Source organism: Oncorhynchus gorbuscha, linkage group LG09 (genome assembly GCF_021184085.1).
Source record: "Oncorhynchus gorbuscha isolate QuinsamMale2020 ecotype Even-year linkage group LG09, OgorEven_v1.0, whole genome shotgun sequence".
Classification (NCBI taxonomy): Eukaryota; Metazoa; Chordata; class Actinopteri; order Salmoniformes; family Salmonidae; genus Oncorhynchus; species Oncorhynchus gorbuscha.
In genome coordinates, this window is record NC_060181.1 from 36,175,743 (window position 1) to 36,193,582 (window position 17,840).

General features: G+C 44.7%; 1 protein-coding gene across 3 annotated transcripts in view; it reads left to right on the plus strand.

Moving 5' to 3' along the window:
- Positions 1 to 17,840, plus strand: part of LOC124043472 (atrial natriuretic peptide receptor 1-like) — a 131,099-nt gene that overhangs the window by 103,781 nt on the left and 9,478 nt on the right. For all 3 annotated transcript variants that reach the window (XM_046362098.1, XM_046362099.1, XM_046362100.1), the window contains 8 exons: positions 9,589 to 9,673; positions 12,188 to 12,308; positions 12,445 to 12,519; positions 14,302 to 14,382; positions 14,567 to 14,671; positions 15,069 to 15,140; positions 15,774 to 15,933; positions 16,572 to 16,727. In XM_046362098.1, the coding sequence (XP_046218054.1) occupies positions 9,589 to 9,673; positions 12,188 to 12,308; positions 12,445 to 12,519; positions 14,302 to 14,382; positions 14,567 to 14,671; positions 15,069 to 15,140; positions 15,774 to 15,933; positions 16,572 to 16,727 (855 nt within the window). The remainder of the gene's footprint in view (positions 1 to 9,588; positions 9,674 to 12,187; positions 12,309 to 12,444; positions 12,520 to 14,301; positions 14,383 to 14,566; positions 14,672 to 15,068; positions 15,141 to 15,773; positions 15,934 to 16,571; positions 16,728 to 17,840) is intronic.

A 17,840-nucleotide genomic window follows, 5' to 3' on the forward strand; every position in this document is an offset into this window, starting at 1 on the left:
AAGACCTCAGAAAACAATTGTAGACCTCCACAAGTCTGGTTTATCCTTGGGAGTAATTTCCAAACGCCTGAAGGTACCATGTTCATCTGTACAAACAATAGTACGCAAGTATAAACACCATGGGACCACGCAGCTGTCATACCGCTCAGGAAGGAGACAAGTTCTGTCTCCTAGAGATGAACGTACTTTGGTGCAAAAAGTGCAAATCAATCCCAGAACAACAGCAAAGGACCTTGTGAAGATGCAAAAGTATCTATATCCACAGTTAAACCATTATTATATCAACATAACCTGAAAGGCCGCTCAGCAAGGAAGAAGCCACTGGTCCAAAACCGCCATAAAAAAAGCCTGACAACTGTTTGCAATTGCACAGGGGGACAAAGATACTTTTTGGAGAAATGTCCTCTGGTCTGATGAAACAAAAATGGAACTGTTTGGCCATAATGGCCATCGTTATGATTGGAGGAAGAAGGGGGAGGCTTGCAAGCCGAAGAACACCATCCCAACCGTGAAGCACGGGGTTGACAACATGTTGGGGGGGTGCTTTGCTGCTGGAGAGACAGGGGCACTTCACAAAATATATGGCATCATGAGGTGTGAAAATTCTGTGGATATATTGAAGCAACATCTCAAGACATCAGTCAGGGACTTAACCTTTCTGGGATCGTTAGGGACGCTAGCGTCCCACCTCGCCAACAGCCAGTGAAATTGCAGGGTGCCAAATTCAAAACAACAGAAATTTCTTAATTAAAATTCCTCAGCCATACAAGTATTTTGCACCATTTTAAAGATACACTTCTCGTTAATCCAACCACAGTGTCCGATTTCAAAAAGGCTTTTCAGCATGAAGCAGAACATATCATTATGTTAGGTCAGCAACTAGTCACAGAAAGCATTCAGCCATTTTCCAACCAAAAAGAGGTGTCACAAAAAGCAAAAATACAGATAAAATGAATCACTAACCTTTGACGATCTTCATCAGATGACACTCCCAGGACTCAATGTTACACAATACATGTATGTATTGGGGGGGTGGAGCTGTTGGCCGGGGTTGGGGTAGACGGGTGGAAAGCATGCTTTGTGAAATTCTCGATTATTGTGGATAACATAACTCCACTCTGATTATAGCGTAAATAGCAGCCTACCTGTTGGCTTTTGGTCGTTGTAACTTTTCTTTCTCATTTCTGTAATTTAAATTCCATCTTTCATTGATTAGATATCCCCTGCCTTTATTGCTACAAAGCATAGCAGCAATGCAGTTGTCTCTCTCTCCCTGCTAGAAGGGAAAGGATCAGAGCCCATGTATAGAGTTGCATCAAATCAAATACATTTGCATTTGTCATGTGTGTCGAATACAACTAGTGTAGACCTTACGGTGAAATGCTTACTTACTAGCCCTTAACCAACAATGCAGTTCAAGAAATAGAGTTATGAAAATATGTACTAAATATCTTTATTTAGTAAAGTTATAAATAACTTTATAAAGTAAAGTAAAAATAAAAAAAATGTAAAAATATAAGTAACACAATAAAATAACAATAACGAGACTATATTCAGGGGGTACCGATACTGTGTCAATGTGCGAGGGTACAGGTTAGTCGAGGTAATTTGTACATGTAGGTACGGGTAATGTTATGCAGATGAATGAGGACCCAAAAGCGACTTGGCGAAAACAGAGTCTTTATTCCAGTAAAGGAAATAGGCAATACTCCTGGACAATCAGAGCAGAAAACAAAACATAACTTAATTCCACTCGTAGTGACGAGGACAGACTGGAGACTCGACCATTAACTGTAGGTTGCCTCGGGAAGGCACCGACCGTAGCAGACTCAGACACCTGCTCACACGCAGCATCTGAGGGAAACAAGACACAACAGGGCGAGACAAAGACACAGCACGGCGAACAATATACAAGGATCCGACAGGACAGAAACGGAAAACAAGGGGAGAAATAGGGACTCTAATCAGAGGGCAAGATACGGAACAGGTGTGAAAAGACTAGATGATTGAGTAGGGGAATAGGAACAGCTGGGAGCAGGAACGGAACGATAGAGAGAAGAGAGAGAGGGAGGGAGAGAGAAAAAAGGGAACGAACCTAATAAGACCAGCAGGGGGAAAACGAACAGAAGGGAAAGCAAAATGACAAGATAATATAAGACAAAACATGACAGTACCCCCCCCACTCACCGAGCGCCTCCTGGCGCACTCGAGGAGGAATCCTGGCGGCAACGGAGGAAATCATCAATCAGCGAACGGTCCAGCACGTCCCGAGACGGAACCCAACTCCTCTCCTCAGGACCGTAACCCTCCCAATCCACTAAGTATTGGTGACCCCGTCCCCGAGAACGCATGTCCATGATCCTACGTACCTTGTAAATAGGTGCGCTCTCGACAAGGACGGGGGGGGGGGGAAGACGAATGGGGGTGCGAAGAAAGGGCTTGACACAGGAGACATGGAAGACAGGATGGACGCGACGAAGATGTCGCGGAAGAAGCAGTCGCACAGCGACAGGATTGACGACCTGGGAGACACGGAACGGACCAATGAACCGCGGAGTCAACTTACGAGAAGCTGTCGTAAGGGGAAGGTTACGAGTGGAAAGCCACACTCTCTGGCCGCAACAATACCTAGGACTCTTAATCCTACGTTTATTGGCGGCTCTCACAGTCTGTGCCCTGTAACGGCAAAGTGCAGACCTCACCCTCCTCCAGGTGCGCTCACAACGTTGGACAAACGCTTGAGCGGAGGGAACGCTGGACTCGGCAAGCTGGGATGAGAACAGAGGAGGCTGGTAACCCAGACTACTCTGAAACGGAGATAACCCGGTAGCAGACGAAGGAAGCGAGTTGTGAGCGTATTCTGCCCAGGGGAGCTGTTCTGCCCAGGACGCAGGGTTTCTAAAAGAAAGGCTGCGTAGTATGCGACCAATCGTCTGATTGGCCCTTTCTGCTTGACCGTTAGACTGGGGATGAAACCCGGAAGAGAGACTGACGGACGCACCAATCAAACGACAGAACTCCCTCCAAAACTGTGACGTGAATTGCGGACCTCTGTCTGAAACGGCGTCTAACAGGAGGCCATGAATTCTGAACACATTCTCGATGATGATTTGTGCCGTCTCCTTAGCGGAAGGAAGCTTAGCGAGGGGAATGAAATGTGCCGCCTTAGAGAACCTATCGACAACCGTAAGAATCACAGTCTTCCCCGCAGACAAAGGCAGACCGGTAATGAAGTCTAAGGCGATGTGAGACCATGGTCGAGAAGGAATGGGAAGCGGTCTGAGACGACCGGCAGGAGGAGAGTTACCTGACTTAGTCTGTGCGCAGTCCGAACAAGCAGCCACGAAACGGCGCGTGTCACGCTCCTGAGTAGGCCACCAAAAGCGCTGGCGAATAGAAGCAAGAGTACCTCGAACGCCGGGATGACCAGCTAACTTGGCAGAGTGAGCCCACTGAAGAACAGCCAGACGAGTAGAAACAGGAACGAAAAGAAGGTTACTAGGACAAGCGCGCGGCGACGCAGTGTGCGTGAGTGCTTGCTTAACCTGTCTTTCAATTCCCCAGACTGTCAACCCGACAACACGCCCATAAGGAAGAATCCCCTCGGGATCAGTAGAAGCCACAGAAGAACTAAAGAGACGGGATAAGGCATCAGGCTTGGTGTTCTTACTACCCGGACGGTAAGAAATCACAAACTCGAAACGAGCGAAAAACAACGCCCAACGAGCTTGACGTGCATTAAGTCGTTTGGCAGAACGGATGTACTCAAGGTTCTTATGGTCTGTCCAAACGACAAAAGGAACGGTCGCCCCCTCCAACCACTGTCGCCATTCGCCTAGGGCTAAGCGGATGGCGAGCAGTTTGCGGTTACCCACATCATAGTTGCGTTCCGATGGCGACAGGCGATGAGAAAAATAAGCGCAAGGATGAACCTTATCGTCAGACTGGAAGCGCTGGGATAGAATGGCTCCCACGCCTACCTCTGAAGCGTCAACCTCGACAATGAATTGTTTAGTGACGTCAGGAGTAACGAGGATAGGAGCGGACGTAAAACGTTTCTTGAGAAGATCAAAAGCTCCCTGGGCGGAACCGGACCACTTAAAACACGTCTTGACAGAAGTAAGAGCTGTGAGAGGGGCAGCAACTTGACCGAAATTACGAATGAAACGCCGATAGAAATTAGCGAAATCTAGAAAGCGCTGCAACTCGACACGTGACCTTGGAACGGGCAAATCACTGACAGCTTGGACCTTAGCGGGATCCATCTGAATGCCTTCAGTGGAAATAACAGAACCGAGAAAAGTGACGGAGGAGACATGAAAAGAGCACTTCTCAGCCTTCACGTAGAGACAATTCTCTAAAAGGCGCTGGAGTACACGTCGAACGTGCTGAACATGAATCTCGAGTGACGGTGAAAAAATCAGGATATCGTCAAGGTAGACAAAAACAAAGATGTTCAGCATGTCTCTCAAAACATCATTAACTAATGCCTGAAAAACAGCTGGCGCATTAGCGAGACCAAACGGCAGAACCCGGTACTCAAAATGCCCTAACGGAGTGTTAAACGCCGTTTTCCACTCGTCCCCCTCTCTGATGCGCACGAGATGGTAAGCGTTACGAAGGTCCAACTTAGTAAAGAACCTGGCTCCTGCAGAATCTCGAAGGCTGATGACATAAGGGGAAGCGGATAACGATTCTTAACCGTTATGTCATTCAGCCCTCGATAATCCACGCAGGGGCGCAGAGTACCGTCCTTCTTCTTAACAAAAAAAAACCCCGCCCCGGCAGGGGAGGAAGAAGGCACTACGGTGCCGGCGTCAAGAGACACAGACAAATAATCCTCGAGAGCCTTACGTTCGGGAGCCGACAGAGAGTATAGTCTACCCCGAGGAGGAGTGGTCCCCGGAAGGAGATCAATACTACAATCATACGACCGGTGAGGAGGAAAGGGAGTTGGCTCTGGACCGACTGAAGACCGTGCGCAGATCATGATATTCCTCCGGCACTCCTGTCAAATCGCCAGGTTCCTCCTGAGAAGTGGGGACAGAAGAAACGGGAGGGATAGCAGACATTAAACACTTCACATGACAAGAAACGTTCCAGGATAGGATAGAATTACTAGACCAATTAATAGAAGGATTATGACATACTAGCCAGGGATGACCCAAAACAACAGGTGTAAAAGGTGAACGAAAAATCAAAAAGGAAATAGTCTCACTGTGGTTACCAGATACTGTGAGGGTTAAAGGTAGTGTCTCATATCTGATACTGGGGAGATGACTACCATCTAAGGCGAACATGGGCGTAGGCTTCCCTAACTGTCTGAGAGGAATGTCATGTTTCCGAGCCCATGCTTCGTCCATAAAACAACCCTCAGCCCCAGAGTCTATCAAGGCACTGCATGTAACACCCGAACCGGTCCAGCGTAGATGGACCGACATAGTAGTACAGGATCTTGATGGAGAGACCTGAGTAGTAGCGCTCACCAGTAGCCCTCCGCTTACTGATGAGCTCTGGCTTTTACTGGACATGAATTGACAAAATGTCCAGCAAGTCCGCAATAGAGGCACAGGCGGTTGGTGATCCTCCGTTCCCTCTCCTTAGTCGAGATGCGAATACCTCCCAGCTGCATGGGCTCAGTCTCTGAGCCAGAGGAGGGAGATGGTTGCGATGCGGAGAGGGGAAACACCGTTAACGCGAGCTCTCTTCCACGAGCTTGGTGACGAAGATCTACCCGTCGTTCTATGCGGATGGCGAGTGCAATCAAAGAGTCCACACTGGAAGGAACCTCCCGGAAGAGAATCTCATCTTTAACCTCTGCGTGGAGTCCCTCCAGAAAACGAGCGAGCAGCGCCGGCTCGTTCCAGTCACTAGAGGCAGCAAGAGTGCGAAACTCTATAGAGTAATCCGTTATGGATCGATCACCTTGACATAGGGAAGCCAGGGCCCTAGAAGCCTCCCTACCAAAAACTGAACGATCAAAAACCCGAATCATCTCCTCTTTAAAGTTCAGGTAATTGTTAGAACAATCAGCCCTTGCCTCCCAGATAGCTGTGCCCCACTCTCGAGCCCGGCCAGTAAGGAGTGATATGACGTAAGCAACCCGAGCTCTCTCTCTAGAGTATGTGTTGGGTTGGAGAGAGAACACAATATCACACTGGGTGAGAAAGGAGCGGCACTCCGTGGGCTGCCCGGAGTAACAAGGTAGGTTATTAACCCTAGGTTCCGGAGGCTCGGCAGACCAGGAAGTAGCAGGTGGCACGAGACGAAGATTCTGGAACTGTCCAGAGAGGTCGGAAACCTGAGCGGCCAGGTTCTCAACGGCATGACGAGCAGCAGACAATTCCTGCTCGTGTCTGCCGAGCATGGCTCCTTGGATCTCGACGGCAGTGTTACGAGAATCTGTAGTCGCTGGGTCCATTCTTGGTCGGATCCTTCTGTTATGCAGGTGAATGAGGACCCAAAAGCGACTTGGCGAAAACAGAGTCTTTATTCCAGTAAAGGAAATAGGCAATACTCCTGGACAATCAGAGCAGAAAACAAAACATAAAAACTTAATTCCACTCGTAGTGACGAGGACAGACTGGAGACTCGACCATTAACTGTAGGTTGCCTCGGGAAGGCACCGACCGTAGCAGACTCAGACACCTGCTCACACGCAGCATCTGAGGGAAACAAGACACGACAGGGCGAGACAAAGACACAGCACGGCGAACAATATACAAGGATCCGACAGGACAGAAACGGAAAACAAGGGGAGAAATAGGGACTCTAATCAGAGAGCAAGATACGGAACAGGTGTGAAAAGATTAGATGATTGAGTAGGGGAATAGGAACAGCTGGGAGCAGGAACGGAACGATAGAGAGAAGAGAGAGAGGGAGGGAGAGAGAAAAAAGGGAACGAACCTAATAAGACCAGCAGGGGGGAAACGAACAGAAGGGAAAGCAAAATGACAAGATAATATAAGACAAAACATGACAGGTAAAGTGACTATAAATAGATGATAAACAGCAGGTGGCAGCAGCAGCGTAAAAAAGAACGGGGGGGGGGATCAATGTAAATAGTCTGGGTGGCCATTTGATGAATTGTTCAGCAGTATTATGGCTTGGGGGTAGAAGCTGTTAAGGAGCCTTTTGGCGCTCCGGTACTGCTTGCCGTGCGGTAGCAGAGAGAACAGTCTATGACTTGGGTGACTGGAGTCTTTGACCATTTTTGTGCCTTCCTCTGACACCGCCTGGTATATAGGTCCTGGATGTCAGGAAGCTTGTCCCCAGTGATGTACTCACGGTCAGATGCCGAGCAAGTTTCCATTCCAGACGGTGATGCAACAGATCAGGATGCTCTCGATGGTGCAGCTGTATAACTTTTTGAGGATCTGGGGACCCATGCCGAATCTTTTCAGTCTCCTGATGGGGAAAAAGGTGTTATCGTGTCCTCTTCACGAATGTCTTGGTGTGTTTGGACCATGATAGTTTGTTGGTGATGTGGACACCAAGGAACTTCAAACTCTTGAACCGTTGCACTACAGCCCAGTCGATGTTAATGGGGGCCTGTTTTGCCCGCCTTCTCCTATAGTCCATAATCAGCTCCTTTGTCTTGCTCACATTGAGGAAGAGGTTGTTGTCCTGGCACCACACTGCCAGGTCTCTGACCTCCTCCCTATAGGCTCATCATTGTCGGTGATCAGGCCTACCACTGTTGTGTCTTCAGCAAACTTAATGATGGTGTTAGAGTCGTGTTTGGCCATGCAGTCATGGTTGAACAGGGAGGACAGGACGGGACTAAGCACGCACCCCTGAGCGGCCCCAGTGTTGAGGTTCAGCATGGCAGATGTGTTGTTGCCTACCCTTACCACCTGGGGGCGGCCCGTCAGGAAGTCCATGATCCAGTTGCAGAGAGAGGTGTTTAGTCCCAGGGTCCCGAGCTTAGTGATGAGCTTTGTGTGCACTATTGTGTTGAACGCTCAGCTGTAGTCAATGAACAGCATTCTCACATAGGTGTGTGTTCCTTTTGTCCAGGTGGGAAAGGTCAGTGTGGAGCGCGATTGAGATTGAGTCATCTGTGGATCTGTTGGGGTGGTATACGAATTGGGGTGGGACTAGGGTTTCCGGCATGATGGTGTTGATGTGAGCCATGACCAGCCTTTCAAAGCACTTCATGGCTACCAACATGAGTGCTATGGTGTGGTAATAATTTAGGCATGTTACCTTCGCTTCTTTGGGCACAGGGACTATGGTGGTCTGCTTGAAACATCACATTGTATTGGTCACGTGAACATTCTTGTTTTCCTAATTCCAACAGTGCAGTAGTATTTAAAAACGATTCACAATACACACAATCTAAAAGTAAAAGGGTGGATTTAAGAAATATATAAATATTAGATCAAGCAATGTTGGAGTGGCATTGACTAAAATACAGTAGAATAGAATACAGTATACACATATGAGTTGAGTAAAGCAATATTTAAACAGTATTAATGTGACCAGTGTTCCATTATTAAAGTGGCCAGTGATTCCATGTACAGTGCCTTGCGAAAGTATTCGGCCCCCTTGAACTTTGCGACCTTTTGCCACATTTCAGGCTTCAAACATAAAGATATAAAACTGTATTTTGTTGTCAAGAATCAACAACAAGTGGGACACAATCATGAAGTGGAATGACATTTATTGGATATTTCAAACTTTTTTAACAAATCAAAAACTGAAAAATTGGGCGTGCAAAATTATTCAGCCCCTTTACTTTCAGTGCAGCAAACTCTCTCCAGAAGTTCAGTGAGGATCTCTGAATGATCCAATGTTGACCTAAATGACTAATGATGATAAATACAATCCACCTTTGTGTAATCAAGTCTCCGTATAAATGCACCTGCACTGTGATAGTCTCAGAGGTTAGTTAAAAGCGCAGAGAGCATCATGAAGATCCAGAGGGTGGTTGCGGGTAAAGGAGTAAAGGTGGTCTAGAGTTTTTTTAAACTCTGGCTGCACATGTGACATGCTGGTAGAAATGAGGTCAAACGGATTTAGGTTTGCCTGCATTAAAGTCCCTGGCCACTAGGAGGGCCGCTTTTGGATGAGCATTTTCTTGTTTGCTTATGGCTGGATACTCCTCATCGATATGGCTTTATACAGCTGCGTCATGCAGCCCTTGTGTTTTGATTTCTAAAGCATTCTCAGGTTTAGAAGCCTATCACAACTAATTGTGATGGCTATATTAAATGGATTTATTTACTTGTTTAAGCAACTTATATTATTTGGTTATTTTTATCTACCTTAGCTGGATGCAAATGCTATAAGTGGCTATGTATAAGAGTGTCTGCTCTGTATATGACTCAAATGTTAATGTATTTATTTTATCTATTTAACCTTTATTTAACTTGGCAAGTCAGTTAAGAACAAATTCTTATTTGCAATGACGGCCTACTCCGGCCAAACACGGACCAAGCTGGGTCAATGCTCCTCCCTATGGGACTGTAGTAGCAAATGAACAAAACCTTGCCATATGCTACACATACTATGACAGATGTTATTGAATTTGCCCTGGGTATAACTTCATAGAATTCAATAACATAGTTTGTTCTTTCGTCCCAGGGACTGTCACTATGCACCAGATGGTGGCCATCGTTGTGTGCTTCATCTTCATCATCATCGCCACCGTCACCGTCTTCATCTACAGGTCAGTGGTACCCCTTTTTTTACCGTACAGTGTACCCCTTCCCTGAGCAAGACACTGGTCGATGGTTATGGGTTCTTATGCCACCCCTCCACTCCCGACCCCTCCTCCACCAATCCTCTGTTGCTCTCGCCTTTCTGTTCACTCTCTTCCCATACTCTGCACATCTTTCCTTTTCTCTATTTTATCCCCCCCTATCTCTTCCTCTTCTGTTTGTTTTTCTACCTTCTACAATCATGGTATGCTTTTGCCTCCCTGTTTAACTTTCTTACCCACATTGTTACTCTGTCTATCTCTCTTGTCCTCTTCACCCTGTGACGCTCCTCTTTTCACTATCTTTCTTCCTCTGCCCTCTTTTTCCTTACTCTTTCTTCACACATTACAGGGAGATCACTGCCAGGCCAAGAAGGAACGAATAAAAGTGTTTCTGTCTCCTCTTCAGTGATGACTCACCACCAGGGTCATGTTCATTAGGCACCACACAGAAATAAACAGACAGAAACAGTGAGGGACTACCTGGACCTGTTTTAATAAAAAAAACATTCATTTTCGTTTTCCATTGAAAAGTGTTTTTATATATTTACCTCCAGCCCCGTGTTTGCCCTTTGACCCTGCTCTCTGGCCTGTTTCCAGCTCCATCCGTCTTGCAGCTGAAAAGGTCACTTGCTTTATAGCTTGTCATGTCTTGTGATAAAATTGTTTGACATTGAGTGCAAGTCCAGGTGAAAGTATACCTTACTTTCTAAATAATTGTTTTCTCTGGAGGAATATCAGGCCTAAGGTCGAAGTATATTTTGTCTCGTATCAAATATAAAAAATAAATATGTTTTTACATTTTCTAGAGATTTATGTTAACTTTGATAGGTGAAAAGTGAAATAGTTAAAGTTCAGTTACATATTCTAGCCAATAATTATGCTAAAGTCACTTTGTGTTTGATATAAGCTATCCTCAATCTTGACTTTTGTCTGATAATTCCGATATTTCACATTTTATTAAAGGAATACTTCAAAATGTTGGCAATAAGTTCCTTATCTACTTCCCCAGAGTCAGGTGAACTTGTGGATACCATTTTTATGTTTCTAGCGCTAGCACAATTGCTAACTAGCGTTAGCGCAATGACTGGCACTCTATGGGTATCTGCTAGTGTGCTATGGGTATCTACTAGCACTCGAGCAGATAACCATAGACTTCCAATCATTGTGCTAATGCTAGCTAGCATTGGCTCATGAAAGTAACTTCCTTTTTACTGGACACAGTAACTTCCTTTTTAAATGGATACATATTTTATCCACAAGTTAATCTGACTCTGGGGAAGTAAATAAAGGGCCTCATTGCCAAAATCCCAAAGAATCCCTTTAAATGTGCTGTAAAATTACACAGACCCTTTTTTTCACTTTTTTTTCACGTTATAAAATAGAGCAACGTGTAGTACATTTGAATAGCACATAGCCGTAGGCGAATACATTTATGAATGTTTATTTTCACATTCTTGTAAAATAAGTGCTTATGATATGAATGACTTAATCTATGGATTACTAAGTATCTGTAAATGTATTGCTTAAAGTTAATGGAAGCTACTGTATGATGTTTGTATGTTCATAGATTTTTTTTTAAACAACAACATAAATGTGTTATTACTACACATGAATAGTGACTTTTTTACCTCTTCTTACATAATGTTCCATTACAGTAAAGAATGTTAGATCAAGCAGAGGAGGCTACTGAGGTGAGGACGGCTCATAATAATGGCTGGAATGGAGTGAAAGGAATAGTATTGAACACATGGAAACCATGTGCGTGATGTTTGATATCATTCCATTGATTCCGTTCCAGCCATTACTATGAGCCCGTCCTCCTCAATTAAGGTGCAACCAGCCGACTGTGATATCAAGGTACAGGTCTGAACAACTTCACACAGACAGCACTGTTGGTGAATGATAACTCGATTAAGTTGTATTCACAAATTGAGGGGTGACACTCCAATCAGGTCACCCACTATAATAGAGCACTATAATAGAGCTCTATCCAAACTCAATGAATTAATCCCATCCCCAATGCTATAGTTAGGTTGCATTTGTTTCTGAGAAATGTGTGTGTGAATACAGTTTGGTGGTGGGTGATAGAGGTTCTGATTTTGGAGTGTTGATGGCCTGTGTGGGTAGAGGTTCAGTCCTATACAGTGTACACTCATGCTGAAACACATCCATCCCTCTCCTTAATCTCTGTCCTTTATTCTGGATTCTCTTTCTCTTTATTGATTTCTCTTTCTCCGTCACCCTCACACAATTTTGTCTTCCACCATCCTCACCTCCTTTCTCTACTCTATCCTTCTACCTATTTCTCTCTCTCTCTCTCTCTCTCTCTCTCTCTCTCTCTCTCTCTCTCTCTCTCTCTCTCTCTCTCTCTCTCTCTCAAACCTCCTCTTTCCATCACTCTTTGTCTCCCTTTCTCTCACCTTCCACCTTCTCTCCCTGTTTGTCCCTCTCTCACCCCCCCCCCTACACCCTCTCCATCAGGAAACTGAAGTTGGAGAATGAGTTGGCTGCTCAGCTCTGGCGGGTGCAGTGGGAGGACGTGCAGATGAGCGACCTGGAGAAAGTGATGCGCAGGGCCTGCAGCAGACTCACCCTGTCTCTGGTACTGCACGTAGAAACACACACGTACAGCGTATAGAGGCTTGAAATACAGTGCACCTACACAATTCCACAGGGAAACACACGGTTGAAAAGGACACTGTTCTCATTCCCTCTCTATGTCTCTATATGGTCCACAGAGAGGCTCCAACTATGGTTCCCTCCTGACCATGGACGGAAACTTCCAGATCTACGCCAAGACTGGCTACTACAAGGTCTGTCCTTTTACACAGGGATTGTTGTAATAGACTGACAATGCTTATGATGTTTGCTTTATTAAGGATTTGTGTAGCGATACCTACAGTAGATGGATACATAAAGGCTTCATAAGCACTACATAAATGCTTCACAAATCATCTATAAGCATATGACATACTCTATAAATCAGGGGTTCTCAAACTTTTGGGGGGCTGGGGATCCCTTTTATGATAGCAAATTCATCAGGGACCCCTCATAATCAGAACACAACTGGAGTCAGATACAAATATCATAAAAGGAGTATGATTATGACTCTGGCAGTTCCGGACGAACCAAGTCTCTGGCCTTGGGGATGACATTTAAATCACGCCTCTAATTAAACCCCTACAACTCATCCAGAATGCCGCAGCCCGTCTGGTGTTCAACCTTCCCAAGTTCTCTCACGTCACCCCGCTCCTCCGCTCTCTCCACTGGCTTCCAGTTGAAGCTCGCATCCGCTACAAGACCATGGTGCTGGCCTACGGAGCTGTGAGGGGAACGGCACCTCAGTACCTCCAGGCTCTGATCAGGCCCTACACCCAAACAAGGGCACTGCGTTCATCCACCTCTGGCCTGCTCGCCTCCCTACCACTGAGGAAGTACAGTTCCCGCTCAGCCCAGTCAAAACTGTTCGCTGCTCTGGCCCCCCAATAGTGGAACAAACTCCCTCACGACGCCAGGACAGCGGAGTCAATCACCACCTTCCGGAGACACCTGAAACCCCACCTCTTTAAGGAATACCTAGGATAGGATAAAGTAATCCTTCTCACCCCCCTTAAAATATTTAGATGCACTATTGTAAAGTGGCTGTTCCACTGGATGTCATAAGGTGAATGCACCAATTTGTAAGTCGCTCTGGATAAGAGCGTCTGCTAAATGACTTAAATGTAAATGTATCTGAGAGAAAATGTTGCCGTTTTCAAGCTAATTTCCTGCCGTTTGACACATTTTGTCATGGGGCAGAGAGATGTTTTTGTTGGTTCAGCTTTAAAGGATATTTATAGGTAATATCCTGCAATTCCATGTATTTTGCCATGAGGCAGAGAGAAAACGTTATAGTTTTGAAGCTTAAATTACAGTGCATTTATGTTTTAAAAACCATTTTTGGGGAATACAAGAAGTATTCAGTTAAAACCTTGATAATTGGTTGAGAACCGTGGATACTAAGAACCCTGTGACCCTCCCAGGCCCATGTTGCCTTGGGTTAATAACATACATTGTAGATGAATAATATTACATTGTGTATTGCAGTACGCCCTCTAAACGTATTCCACAAATCCCTTTGCCAAAATGAGTTCAATCTGTTGTCGTTAGTAATATTCACACAGAAAATATCTGTCCGCGGACCCCCCTGCAGTACCTGGGACACACTTTGAGAACCCCTGCTATAAACGGTGTATAAACATACATAGTGTGTTATGTCACATTTGGCAATTTGCTCTACAGGAGGATGTCACCTTTTATTAACCATTTAAAGTGTATGACATACGCTTACAGATTATTTGTGATGCATTTATGTAGTGCTTATGAAGCCTTGATGAATGCTATATAAAGCCTTTATATTGACCCAATATTTGCCAGTGAGAAGTGTTCGTCCCGGGATTCTGATAGGCTTCACCTGGGCATTTGCATAGTTTACATCCTTGGAGTCAGAATTACAAGTGAATTACAATCATTTTACATCACCCCATATTACCGACGGACACAGATAGTAAAATCATGATAAAATATTGTGTTAATTAATGTGTCCTCCTTTCCAGGGAAACATTGCGGCCATTAAGTACGTCACTAACAAGAAGCGCATCGAGCTCACCAGGATGGTGCTCTTTGAGCTTAAACATGTGAGGGTTTTATTCAGTAGGCTTGTAAACATGTTGCCAGAGCAACAATGTCCTTTCTAGTATTCTGTCTACTCATTATGTTGTAAGGTGTATACTTGTCTCAGGTGTAAATGCTTTTGTATGTTGGTGATTATATATGCAGTTGCTAGTATGTTGGTATTGATGTTAAGCTTCTTTCCACCAGATCCGTGATGTTCAAAACGAGCACCTGACTCGCTTTATCGGAGCCTGTATTGATCCTCCCAACATCTGTATCATCACAGAGTACTGCCCCCGGGGCAGCCTGCAGGTACTTCACACAGCCTACAGGATCTAATTGTTCTATTCTATATTATTCCATTCTATTCTTTAACTTTATATAACCTTAGCGTTGTGATCCAAAAACCCCTATTGGTCTCTTATCTCCCTCATCACACATTCTCACAATGAATTCATGAACCATCTAGCCTACAATTACAACCCTTGGGTCTTGAGATGGTTGGTTCATCCTCTAGGCTACATGTGTTGAATACCGACAGCCTGTGTGAAAGGAGTATGCCATGTCATGTATATTCTGATGTTAGCATTGTGGACTGGGATTATTAACCTCTGGGTGACTTTCATGTCTGGCTGGTTTGAAATATGTTCTGAATATGTGTGTGTCTGTGTAAATTGTCATGTTTATGTTCATGTGCTGTGCTGTGCAGGATCTTATGGAGAGCGAGACCATCACCTTGGACTGGATGTTCAGATACTCTCTCATCAACGACATTGTTAAGGTGTTTCTCCGTCCTTCATCCTCCATTCAGAGGTTTTAAACAAAGACATAAGACACTGTAGGAGGAAAGAGAGGAGGAGGTTTGTGATTAAGTTGCGATTGGTTCAGGATTCTCAACCAACGGGGTCACGGGCATATATGTACTGATTGTACTGATACTTAATGTTATATTCACAGTATGGGGGCTAACGTTGTGCTAGGGGAGAGGTCGAAAATATTCAAATGATATTTATTCTATCATACTTCTTCAGGTTTTTTTATTGTCAATACAAAAAGTTATGCCAAGCATGTTACCTCTCACTTTATTTCATGCTCTTACGCTGATTTGTATCATATATTTTCAACAAGATGTTTGGGATTACACCAGATCCAACCAACCCGTCATGTGTATTGCCTGCAGCAGGAGTTGGGATTGTCCAGGCTTTGTAGATGCATGCGGCCAGGCATGTGCGATGCTTATAACGAAGGGTAGACGGATGGTGTCTGACACCTCCTGGTGTCCTGGTTAGAATGATGAACGACGAGTTCACGGCAATTTTGTTGGCCTAAAGCATGTGTGACAGTTCCCGAAACATTTTACACAGCGTCATCGACTGGTTGCATACCTTGTGAATCACACTGTCTTTGATTCTAGGGGATGGCCTTCCTTCACAACAGCGTCATCGTCTCCCATGGTAACCTGAAGTCCTCTAACTGTGTGGTTGACAGTCGCTTTGTTCTGAAGATTACGGACTACGGGCTGGCCAGCTTCCGCGAGAAGTCCAATATGCAGGACACACACGCCTACTATGCCCGTGAGTTACCTGAGCTGCAGAAACACACTCACTCGTAGACAAAGACACACAGATTCGAACCCATGAGTAAACACACACACACACTCTAAATAACTCAAACCAAGTGATTTCCCTGCCTTTGTTGTTATTCAAAAACCAAACATGCCCATTTTCTGATACAATTGGCTGTTTGTTTTACACAATAGATTACTGTCTAAATGTTGTGTAACAATGTCCCGTCCTGAGAGAAAGCCCTTGCTGGCTCAATTGAAATGCATGTCATTGATGTGGCGCAACAGTCAAATCACCTGGCTGAAAAAGTCTTGACTAGTTGCTGATTGAAAAGGTGGGTATTAAAACTCCCAGTTAATCTGTCTCTCTCTCTCTCTCTAAGTACATCTTTGGCTAAAGAAAACTCATAATACATCTTGAAATGGCCTTTTATTCTTATGTCATGTTAAATGTGTAAATATATATTTTCAGTGTATTTAAGTTGTGTTATACAAGGCGGATTTGAAAAAGAGACCAAGGTCTCAATACGTCTTCCCTGTTAAAACAAAGGTTCAATTAAAACAATGAAGGAAACTGTATCCACCTCTTCTCTCTCCCTCTTTCCCCCTCTACCTCCCTCTTTCTTTCTCTCCAATCCCCCTTTACAGGGAAATTGTGGGCAGCTCCAGAGCTGCTGAGGGCAGAGTGTCCCCCACCATGTGGCACTCAGAAAGGGGACATCTACAGCTTCGGCATCATCCTGCAGGAGCTGGCCCTGCTCCGAGGGGTCTTCCACATCGAGGGGGACACCTTCAGCCCCAAAGGTGTGTGTGTCAAATCAAATTAAGTGTTATTTGTCACATGCAACGAATACATATTTTCAACCTTACCGCGAAATGCTTACTTGCAAGTACTGAACCTCTTGGCGCACCGATCCCTTTAGCGGGATCATTTTCGTCAACATCAGTTTAAATAGAGTTAACTAAAGTTTAAAGTTTAGAAAATTACATCAAAAAGTAACACAATAAAATGACATACCAATAAAGAGGCTATACACATGTATAGGTTAGTTGAGGTCATTTGTAAAGTGACTATGCATAAATAATAAACAGCGAGTAGCAGCAGTGTAAAAACAAAGGGGAGGGGTCAATGTAAAGTCCAGGTGGTCATTTGATTAATTGTTCAGCAGTCTTATGGCTTGGGGGAAGATGCTGTTAAGGAGCCTTTTGGTCCTAGACTTGGTACTCCGAGTCAACTGTGTAACTTTTTGAGAATCTGGGGACCCATGCCAAATCCTTTCAGTCTCCTGAAAATATTTGTGTGTCTGTGCGTGTTCTTCAGGCAAGGACAGGCATGTACAGTGCCTTCCGAAAGTATTTACACCCCTTGACTTTTTCCAAATTTTCTTGTATTGCAGCCTGAATTTAAAATGGTTTAAATTGAGATTTTTTTTGTCACTGGCCTACACACAGTACTCCATAACGCCAAAGTGGAATTATGTTTTTTAAAATGTTTACCAATTATTTAAAAATGAAAAGATTAAATATCTTGAGTCAATAAGTAAGCCTAAATATGTTCAGGAGAAAACATTTAAGTTGCATGGACTCACTCTGTGTGCAATAATAGTGTTTAACATGATTTTTGAATGACTACCTCATCTCTGCACCCCACACCATTATCTGTAAGGTCCCTCAGTCAAGCAGTGAATTTCAAACACAGATTCAACCACAAAGACCAGGGAGGTTTTCCAATGCCTCGCAAAGAAGGGAGCCTATTGGTAGATGGGTAACGGGAAAAAAAGCACACGTGAAGTTACCAATTACACTTTAGATGGTGTATCAATACACTGTCACTAAAAGATACAAGCGTCCTTCCTAACTCAGTTGCCGGAGAGGAAGGAAACCGCTCAGGGATTTTACCATGAGGCCAGTGGTGAC